The sequence below is a fragment of the Chenopodium quinoa genome, unplaced genomic scaffold (genome assembly GCF_001683475.1).
Source record: "Chenopodium quinoa cultivar QQ74 unplaced genomic scaffold, ASM168347v1, whole genome shotgun sequence".
Lineage (NCBI taxonomy): Eukaryota > Viridiplantae > Streptophyta > Magnoliopsida > Caryophyllales > Amaranthaceae > Chenopodium > Chenopodium quinoa.
In genome coordinates, this window is record NW_018743975.1 from 362,524 (window position 1) to 372,777 (window position 10,254).

The 10,254-nt window shown below is 33.6% G+C and overlaps 2 protein-coding genes across 3 annotated transcripts; both read left to right on the forward strand.

The window, feature by feature from the left end:
- The first annotated feature begins 2,344 nt into the window (after nucleotides 1-2,344).
- Nucleotides 2,345-6,347, forward strand: LOC110689629 (flagellar radial spoke protein 5-like). Of its 2 annotated transcripts, none has more exons than XM_021866398.1 (9): nucleotides 2,345-2,759; nucleotides 3,927-4,011; nucleotides 4,233-4,349; nucleotides 4,687-4,751; nucleotides 4,839-4,927; nucleotides 5,032-5,111; nucleotides 5,273-5,384; nucleotides 5,792-5,911; nucleotides 5,993-6,347. In XM_021866398.1, the coding sequence occupies exons 1-9, from the start codon at nucleotides 2,462-2,464 to the stop codon at nucleotides 6,176-6,178; spliced, it is 1,152 nt and encodes a 383-aa protein (XP_021722090.1). In that variant the 5' UTR covers nucleotides 2,345-2,461; the 3' UTR covers nucleotides 6,179-6,347. The 2 variants fall into 2 exon arrangements, with proteins under 2 accessions (XP_021722090.1, XP_021722091.1); XM_021866399.1 differs by lacking the exon at nucleotides 2,345-2,759 and adding an exon at nucleotides 3,205-3,651.
- Nucleotides 6,348-6,909: 562 nt separating this feature from the next.
- Nucleotides 6,910-10,201, forward strand: LOC110689632. The gene is made up of 7 exons (XM_021866401.1): nucleotides 6,910-7,138; nucleotides 7,527-7,601; nucleotides 7,890-8,039; nucleotides 8,233-8,306; nucleotides 8,702-8,820; nucleotides 9,416-9,499; nucleotides 9,800-10,201. Exons 2-7 carry the CDS (start codon nucleotides 7,595-7,597, stop codon nucleotides 9,918-9,920), a joined length of 555 nt encoding a protein of 184 aa, XP_021722093.1. The 5' UTR covers nucleotides 6,910-7,138; nucleotides 7,527-7,594; the 3' UTR covers nucleotides 9,921-10,201.
- Nucleotides 10,202-10,254: the final 53 nt, after the last annotated feature.

Below are 10,254 nucleotides of genomic sequence, written 5' to 3' on the forward strand. Positions count from 1 at the left end.
ATTGTTTCATGTCACACATGAATTATGTGCAGTGCCTCTAATAATGTTGATTATCCTAAAATAGCCAAACATGCCCAAATCATGGAAGAGAAAAGCTTAAGGTATGTTTTCTTAGCAAATTAAGCATTAATTCACTCTTGTCCGTATTAAAATAATATTGTATGTTTTTTTATTAACGTTGTAATTCTTATTTTTATCTGAAACAATAGGATTGGGGCGGAGTATGTAAGACTTGCTTGTGCTCAACTTACTTGTGAAGATACGGATAAGGAAAGGTAAGTAAATCGATTCATAAAAAATTCATCTAGTAAAAGTTGAACTAATTCATGATTGTATTATTTGTACATAATTCAAATAAATGGTCCAATATGGGATGATTTGATCAATATATATATATATAATATATATATATATATATATATATATATATATATATATATATATATATATATATATATATCTAACCTAATCTACTATGGAATATATTTTTTTAATTATTATATATATAATATAAACATCATGCATGTTATACGGGCTATTTTACGTATTTGGTATATATATATATATATATATATATATATATATATATATATATATATATATATATATATATATATATAACTTACTTTAATTAAACAAAAAAACACTTTTGTGTATCGAAATAGATATACAAATGTTGTTGGATCCAACAATTTGTATTTTTTGCGTATAAACCAAATTTATATGCAACATTAGTTCATCTTAACTTCCTTAAATTTTATTAAGACAAACTTAATGTTTTAATTTTGAAAACATCATAGTTTATCTCAAGGATTGAAGTGGATTAAGATGGAATATTATTATACAAAGGAGAAATTGGACACATTTGTTCAGGTTTGTCATACTAAATTACTAATTATGTACAAGTACATATTTTATGAGGTTAGAAATGTACTGTAATTGCTCATATTTGTTATTAATAATAAATTCATGAATTTCTTATTTCTATGGAAAATAAATTTTATTTCTAACTTTGAGTTATACTTAATCAATAATATTTTTTATACAGATGGAGCGTAAGATTATCAGACTCAAGAACAAACTAAAGAAGTAAAGGAGGATATAAGCTTCTCCAAATTCCAAGATGTGATGTACTTGGAAGAGTTAGTCGTGTATTTCTTCTTGTATATTCTTAACTATATTTTGCCAAAGTTTGCATGATATGTAAACAATGTAGTAACCAAAGAGTGATTGTATTTGTATGTAGTTAAAATAATGTCGTGAAGATCACTAGATGTAATCAATTAAAAATAACAAATGCAATGCAATTATCCATTTTATAATTATACATTGCGTAATTTGTATGTCTCTCTACTTTAACTCCGTACATGCAAAATTTAACTCTCAAATTATCATCACATTTTTATTAAGAACGAAATGATGAAAATCAAATCACGTGATTAAGAGAGATAAATAAAAATAAATCAAATAAGATAGAAACTATATGCGGTTAAGGAAACGTATAAAACTCTTTATGAAAACAACATTAAAAATACTATAAGAACGATATAAATATTTTTAGAGTAATGTTATATGTACCCCCTTAGGATTAAGCTAATATTTTTTTTTATTTTTTTTTTTTAAAAAAAAAAAGCTAATATCTTTCTTAATTTGGTATTAATTTAAGAATGAGTGACAAAATCATGCTCCTTACATGTGGCCTTAAGGGTTAAGGGTTATGTATAACATTTTCCCATTTTTAACTCTTTAGTGTAATTAATGTGATATTTTTATTTTTATTTTATTTTATTTTTTTAACTCCTTACTTTATGGGTTATGTATAACATTTTCCATATTTTAAATTAGTTGTACTAAATACATAAGTTTTGAATGAGATGACAATTACGAAATACTCCTTTTGTCTCAATTCTTTTTATTTATTTTTATCTTGTCCCTTATTTTTCCAGACTACTTTGAATGGTAGAAACCACAATTTTACTCACTCTCGTCAATTCTTCCCAGCTATACTCGAAAAATTAAGGTGTTGTTTGGTTCACATGGGAATTAAAACTTCCCATGCATTGCAAATTTATGGGAATTAAATTCCTATTATCACATTCATGGGAATTTCCTAAAATTGTTTGGTTAACAATGAGAGAAATAACTTTCCATGGGAATTTCTACTTATCGGGGGTTAAGTAAGTAAGTTCCTACATTTTGTGAGAACTCAAAATTCCTAAGAAATTCTACTTCTCCTATTTCACCAAATTTTTGTCAAGCAAATAACACATAAAACTTACAATTTCTAAAAAGTTTCACTTCCCATATTTTTTTTATGTCAAACAAACGAGCCCTCAAAATTCGTTTTTACCCGAACAATGAGACAGGGGAATACTAGCGACATCCTTATCCTTCCAATAACACCAGTGACACCACGTCTCACTAGTCTGTAGTCTCAACTCTACACCGAGAAATAGAAAACATGTCAACATTTCTTCATCTAAATCCTCTTAAACCCATCAAATTCACCACCCCAATTCGGCGTAACTCGCCGTCACTCGGCCGGAGCTCAGTCAGGTGCGAATCCACGGCGGAGGTGGCGACGGAGAAACGCCATATCAGGGTGAGTAACGGCAACGATTCGGTGGAGATATGCCGAGTTTTGAACGGAATGTGGCAGACCAGTGGTGGTTGGGGACGTATCGACCGAAACGACGCCGTTGAAGCCATGCTTCGTTATACTGATGCTGGCCTTTCCACTTTTGACATGGCTGATCACTGTACCTTCTTTACCCCTATTTTTATGGTTTAATTTCGCTTTTGCCATTGAATTTTACTGGTCATGGCTTAGACCACTTGGCAAAAAACTATCCTCTGTATTTCTAATTAACATGCATTCATTTAAGATTTTCCTTGATTGTTTGTTTGCCACGTATGTTATCTTCTGTTGATTTATTAATTTATGAGGAAATTGTATTACTTTGTAGATGCACGGCACTCGGGTGGTACCTTGCTATTGATAACATAACCATTATGTGTACGATTACACGAATACTTGATTTGAAACCCAAACTGGCGTGACCAGGCTATATTTGACGAGACCCAATAGTTACGTGTCTGATAATGACACTTTTTTCTTGCAATACATTCTAAAATGACCAGACAAATCAATTCCAACCTGATTGCCACCTCTAGACTTTTCATTTTTTATATAATAATGGCACCTAAATTGTGTAAATATGTGAACACTTGGAGGGCATAAAAGTCAAAACCAACGGTTGGCTGCTGAATGAGGGATACATATAGGATACAAACACCAAAATTCAGCTGTTTCTTTCCTCCATTTTTAGTATAGTTAACACTAAACAGGCCGAGAAAATGACAGAAATCCTACCTTGTTCTTGCTACAAATTGGTGTTCACATCTGTAAGAGCTAAAACTAGGACAAGAAATGGTATTGGAGCCATTAAATTGAGGCCGATTTCATGTGTAGCAACTGATGGTGTTGTAGTTAAGAATGGGAAGGATTCTTTGGAAATGTGTCGTGTCGTGTCGTTAATGGAATGTGGCAAACTAGTGGCGGGTGGGGGAAAATCGATAGGGGCAATGCGGTTGATGCTATGCTTCGATATGCTGATGCGGGGCTAGCCACTTTTGATATGGCTGATATCTGTAAGCAGTAAGATAGATGGGAAACAAATGCAACATTTTGCTTTTTTGCACCTAACTAGAAATTATATATTCATATAGGAACTTGTATAGCTGTATAGCTAATTCTTGGTTATGCATGCCTAATATGCAATTTTTATAATGCACATTACTTAAATACTGTCTGTAGTTTCTGTACATTGGAGGAAGCATACTTCTCTGCTCCTTATTTCAAGGAAGAATTTTTTGAAAATTAATATGATAGGGAGATTCAGTTTGAATGCCTGTACTTATTTCAGATGGACCTGCTGAAGATCTTTATGGAATCTTTATAAATCGAGTCCGTCGTGAGCGCCCACCTGAGGTTTTAGAAAAGGTCAGAGGGTGAGTTAAAAATTCCAGACTACTAGTGATAAACTAATAATCCCTTTTTTTGCTGGTTTATGTCTTCAAATCATGAAGCAAACTTAGACTAAGAATTGTAGCATGCTTGTAAACGTCTGACTGTTGAATTCAAGAGGAACTCAGATATTTGATTGAGTAATTTTGCTGGTGTATCATATGGTTTAAACTTTAATATTGCTTTTGATTGATTTCATTTGTAGTCTCACGAAATGGGTTCCGTCACCAGTTAAGATGACAAGGAGTTTTGTGGAGGGGAACATTGATGTTTCTAGGAAAAGAATGGATGTTGCTTGCTTGGACATGCTTCAATTCCACTGGTAAGGGTGCTCCAGATTTTGTCCTTTTCCATGCTGCACCTTTAAGGATTTGAATGCATATATTGTGATTTACGAAAGCATTAATATGCTCGACCATCCCAAGCATTACATTCGAAATTTTTATGAGAAACATGGTTCAAGTGTTTATTCAGCCATAGCTGTACCTTAAAATGTTGATTAAGAATTGTGCTCAATCATGTAAAATTTAAGACACATGTCTGGTCTTATTGCTTTGCATATGGAGTATGTGTTTTCAGATAAATTCTTGTCATTTTTTCTGAATCTTGGCAGTTAGATACTTCAATCTTCTGAACACCTCTTTTTCACTTTGAAATAGGTGGGATTATTCCAATTCTGGATATCTTGATGCGTTGAAACATCTTACAGATCTGAAAGATGAAGGCAAGCTTCCATTAGGTCTTTGTTTACCATCAATATTAGCAACCTAAAAAGTCTCAAGGATTTCAATTATTACATGTGTAATTTCAGGAAAAATTAAGACTGTGGCTCTTACAAATTTTGATACGGAAAGGTTGCGAATAATTCTTGAAAATGAGATTCCTGTTGTAAGCAACCAAGTAAGTCAGATACTCAGATCTGTTGGTGTAGTTCATTTTATGTGCAACTCCATTTTAAGGTGTGGGTTTTCAACTCAGTATGATTAATGCTTGAACTACTCTAGGTGCAACATTCAATTGTTGATATGCGTCCTCAGCAGAAAATGGCAGAGCTTTGTCAGCAAACTGGAGTTAAACTCATAACGTATTCTCCCACCTTTTTTTTCGTTAAACCTTAACCCCTTGAAAACATATCCTTACTTTCCCTGTCTAGCAATTTGGATCCAAAGGTCCATGTGATTGTATTGTATAAATGTATAATTGCTTAAGATATTTCAAGGCTCTTATATAATTATGTTTTCGCAGGTATGGGACAGTTATGGGTGGTCTATTATCTGAGAAGTTCCTTGATACCAATTTGGCTATTCCATTTGCTGGTCCTTCACTAAATACTCCCTCCTTGCAGAAGTACAAAAGGGTACGGATTTTCTTACTGCAATCTTGTTGTAGCTTCATTTTCAGTGTTCCAAAATTTTTTTAGAAATGAGAATCATGTACTTGGCTGAGATGAAAGAAAGTAAACATACTTTAATTTGGAGTGATTTTGTGAATTATCATCAAACATTTGGAAGTGTTCTGGGGTTTAACATGTATATATTTGGATGAAGCATTACAATCTAATCATTCAAGTAAAGTTAACATTTTTATTTTTTTCTATTATCCCACCTTTTTTTTTTTTTTTTTTTTGCCGATGTGGTTTTTAATAATTGAATGCATAACTTATTCTTTGAAAGTGTTCTTATTTCTGACAGCCATGGGTTGTGTCATATTCCACTCTTTTGTTTTTGACTTGGGTGCATTTTGTTTTTCTGTTTTATATGGCAGATGGTTGATGCATGGGGAGGATGGAGTCTTTTCCAAACCTTGCTTCAAGTGCTGAACAAAATAGCCAGGAAGCATGGTGTGCCCATTTCGACTGTTGCTGTTAAATACATACTAGATCAGGTAAAATTATTATCTTCATCTATGTATCCTAAGATTGGTTTTGAGAAACTGAATGTTGCAATATTGTTGGATCAATTGCAGCCAGCTGTAGCAGGTTCCATGATAGGTGTCAGACTTGGACTGTCAGAGCATATTAAAGATGCAAATGCTGTATTTTCTCTTGCACTTGATGAGGAGGATGTCGACAGCATTCGAGATGTTTCCAGCAGGGGGAAGGATCTGCTGAGAGTGATTGGTGATTGTGGAGACGAGTATAGGCGTGCTTAATATTAAGATAGGGTTGGTTATCATGTTTGATTGTTCTCCCTGCATCAAAGAGCAAATAGTATCATATGAACATTGTGTAAAAAACCAAAATTTTGTATATGGTAAAAAATCTTGTATAGTGTAACCAAACTGGGAGTTTTGTAATTCGTTTGTTTACAAATCGCTTTACTTATATCCAGCTATAAGAACTTAAGAAGTTTGCTTGCAAATATCGCAAATAGTGGTTCTTACTTCTTAGCATGGTTTGCGAGTACTGGAAGATGGTGATAGAGAGAGAAAACTAGGAGGGACTCAGGGAGCAACATGAAGGGTTGAGTTGGTGCATGGGTTGAGTTTGTGTTTGAGAAAAAGATTCATCAAGTTGCTATTTTTGAGTTTTTGACATTGCCAAGCTGACTTTTTCCCCCAACCCCGGTAGTATTGGATAAATATGATCCATTCAATCAAATGAGTTAATGTGTTTTACACTATTGACTTGAACTATTTTGTTCAATACATTTCCTCGAAGATTTCAATGAACTAATCTTATAAAATTATAAGAGGAATGTTAGGAAAATAACTCACATGTGAATTGAGACTAATTGTCTTACATCAAAGAAATAAGAGAATGACTAACATATAAGTCTGGTGGGCTACTCCACTTATCACCAATTGATTTTAAGAATGGAACATTAAATACTTTATATATAATTTCAACTCACCTTCAAATATACTCAGCTCAAACCAATTGGAACTCAAATAAATCACGAGTCGGCTAGGCTTAGTAACAGCCCTAGGTGGCTAGGTTGGGCTAGAGTGCTAGAGAATCCTTCTTGACTTGTGAGTACTCAAGGGAGTTAGAAATCGTTTCTAAAATACATGTAAGAGGGAGTACCCAACTATACAATTGCTTACTTCCCTCGCTTCTGCAACTTCAATTGCAGTGTCTCCATAATTTCTTATCACTTCCATTTTCTTCAGGTAAAATTTCTCTCCTTTCTCTCTCTACATTTGTGATCTTCAGGAAAAAAACCCATCTTCAAATAAAGAAAACAATGAAGTAACCATTTTCTGCTGATCTTTAACTCCTTTGTGAATGCAAGATTAAAGTTCATCCATTTGAATATCATGTTCAGTTTCTTATTTAGCACGATCATGAAGGGCTGTACTAAAGTTTGAATTTTTCGGAATGCATATTACCTGTTTGATGAAATGCCTCTACGATATTTAATATGGGTTCTTTCCCGTTTCATCGTTCTTTTGTTCTTTCTGGTCTTTGATTTCTGGGGTTTGAATTACGGTTTTATGTCCTTGATCAACTTTAATATATCTTCTTACCTATTTTGTATTGCGTTTTGATGAATTTCAGGTTTTTAGTGCTGCTTATTCTTGTTCAACACTTACTTTGCAGCAAGTCTAAAGGATCAGAATACAAACATGGATGGTATGTGGAAATTTTCAACTTACTCATGCATTGCACGAATGCTTTTTCTTACAATGGCTTTACTTTTTACTCCATATGTGCTATAACTAGTTGGTTTGAGATTAGTATATGGGAGGATAGTTGGTTAGATATGCTTAAGATGTTTATCCATGTCATAGATTTTAGTAAGAAATGAAGGTTTCCATTGAATTATTGCTATACAAATAAGAATGGATATAGAAAACAAAGATCTCTTCTGTGATAAAGGACATGCAGTTAACTTCTGATTATTCTGTTGGGTCTATTCAGTCGATTCACAGGAAACCATGGAGGAAACTATTTTGGTTGGTGATGATTTAATGACGGGGCCTCCATCACCTATCATTCCTCCGGAGATAGCTCCTTATGTACTTGAAGGTGTCAACTTATGCGATGGGTTGCTGAGGAATTTATATTTGTGTAAGATGTTTTCTTGATGCTGAGTCATTTCTAAAGCCTTGTATTGCCATACTATGTGAAGTGTACTAGAAGTCTTGAACAACATTACGGAATATGAAACATTTGATTAAAACTTTTTTGACTCTTAGATGATGGTGATGTCCATTTCACTTAGAGCTCAGCGTTTGTTTGTCATGATTTGCCTTTTTTGTAGGTTTACAGATCAATGATATTGAGCCATTCTGTCAAGATGAGATTGCTATGTATCGACAGTGTGCTGAAAGAAGAGTAAGATGATTTGATGTTCACAATATATGCCTTTCCTTACTGTTTCTCTCTGTCCGAGATTTAAGCTCCTATTTACATTTTGTTGTCAGAGCTTAGTAATATTGGCTATTGATTTGTTGAAATCTATAATGCTTTAGTATTGCCAAAAAGATTGTTTAGAAATTAGATTGTAAAAAACTAGTGTTAAATTTATCTTCAAAAGTAGTTCAATATAAATATATTATTTTCTTTATGTGTAACTATATCAATAATGGTCAATTTTGATCTGTGAGACCTTGAAAAGTCAGTTAGAAACTTGGTTTATGACAGAGGGAGTAGTATAACTTATAAGCTGAGTTTCTTAGTTTTTAATTCTAATGCTGAACTCATCTTGCTCCCTACCTGCAATATAATAGGATAAGGAAATCAGGCAAAGGCTTCAAGAAAGTGAGCACAAATTAGGTTTATCAATGCCACTTGATCAAGCCAAGGAAAGAGCTGTTCAACTGGAATCAGAAGTCACTAAGCTGGAAAGGTACGCAGTGCGCAATTGGTTGGTCTTATGATATGTCTCTTGTATTTGTTATCATCTGTCATCTACTTTGTGAAAGTGTAAAAGTTGTCAAAGGTTGTCTATTCCAAATTAGCATATTATAATGGGGTTTGCATATTATTCAATCATCCTTGAATCCTGATTCTACACATAGGTCAAGCTCTTCCCAAATTTAGTCGTCGCTAGAAACACATCTTTAACTAGTGTATTCTAGCTCATCTGTACTTTAGACATGCTGATAGAACAAGTCCAGAGAAAAGCCTTTATTCCTTCCCAAGTTCCAGTTGCCACAGGAAACATATTTCATTATTGTATGCTATTGTATCTGTTCATTAGCGTGTGCTGTATGACAAGGGTATGTAACTAGCACAAACCATTTAGCTTTCATATCTAGAAGAATATTTCTAGGTTACAAAGACAAATATGAAAGGTTGGTGCTTCATTGTATGTTCACAGTTCCACGGTAGGATGGCAAAAACAAAGTGCTGCCATTCAAACTGTATGGTGTATGTGATGTTGAATTACTCTATAAAACTTTCCGTTCTGTCATACCTAATTATTTTGAAATGATTTTCAGGCGTTTGATTCTTGCCAGTGGAATGGAAGGTGTTGAAGGATTTCGTCAAAGATGGAGTTTGCATGGGTGTCTCACGGACATGAGGTAAAATCTAGTCAATCCATGATCCTATGGTTCATCTAGAATGGTCAAAGATGCATGCTTCCATTCCATTATTCCAACACCCCCTCCCCCACTCTCCTCCCCCCTCCATGTACATATAGTAATGCAGTTTAGAATATCTGATGGTACATTGTTGAGTTATGATTTGAGGCTTCAGTACTTGATCTATAGGCCTCATTGAAATAATCGGGAAAAAAACTTTGTAGTAGAATTCACAATTGTTTAATAATTATTGTAATTTAACTAAATTGCTTATAAGTTAGATTTTGGAATGATACACAGGAATAGATTGGAGTCCTTAAAGCAGGGGCTGGAAAAGAGAAAGCCCGATGAGCCAACTCAGACTCCATCAACCAAAAAATGGTTTTTCTGGACGAAGACTGAAGAAGCAAAAGACAAGTGAGACAATTTTTGCTACAAGATGCATTGTCATAAGCAGGAAATTGTTGAATTTGATTCAGAGCCGTAATGCAGATACATTTGTAGCTTCATTCTTAAAGTCCAGTTACTTTCCCTTTTCATTAGATTCGTTGTCTTAACCCAACACATCATATATCTGTCAGGTTACAACTTCATTCAACTTGTAGTTTGAAGTTTACTCTTGCACATTTTTGGTATAGTTTGAGACTCAGTAGTAATAATCGATAATATACAGAATAATTAAATATAGTTATATTATAAGTTTACTTCTGTAAATACTTGAAACAATTTGCCCATAAAAGAGTGGGCAAAAGGCT

What these genes read in the sequence shown, in the direction of transcription:
- LOC110689632 (XM_021866401.1), top strand. An exon ending in GAAGTCACTAAGCTGGAAAG is followed by an intron (nt 8,821 to 9,415) that starts GTACGCAGTGCG and finishes AATGATTTTCAG; the next exon opens with GCGTTTGATTCTTGCCAGTG. An exon ending in GGGTGTCTCACGGACATGAG is followed by an intron (nt 9,500 to 9,799) that starts GTAAAATCTAGT and finishes AATGATACACAG; the next exon opens with GAATAGATTGGAGTCCTTAA.
- LOC110689629 (XM_021866398.1), top strand. Translation starts at nt 2,462, where the DNA reads ATGTCAACATTTCTTCATCTAAATCCTCTTAAACCCATCAAATTCACC. An exon ending in TACAGATCTGAAAGATGAAG is followed by an intron (nt 4,752 to 4,838) that starts GCAAGCTTCCAT and finishes GTGTAATTTCAG; the next exon opens with GAAAAATTAAGACTGTGGCT. An exon ending in ACTGGAGTTAAACTCATAAC is followed by an intron (nt 5,112 to 5,272) that starts GTATTCTCCCAC and finishes ATGTTTTCGCAG; the next exon opens with GTATGGGACAGTTATGGGTG.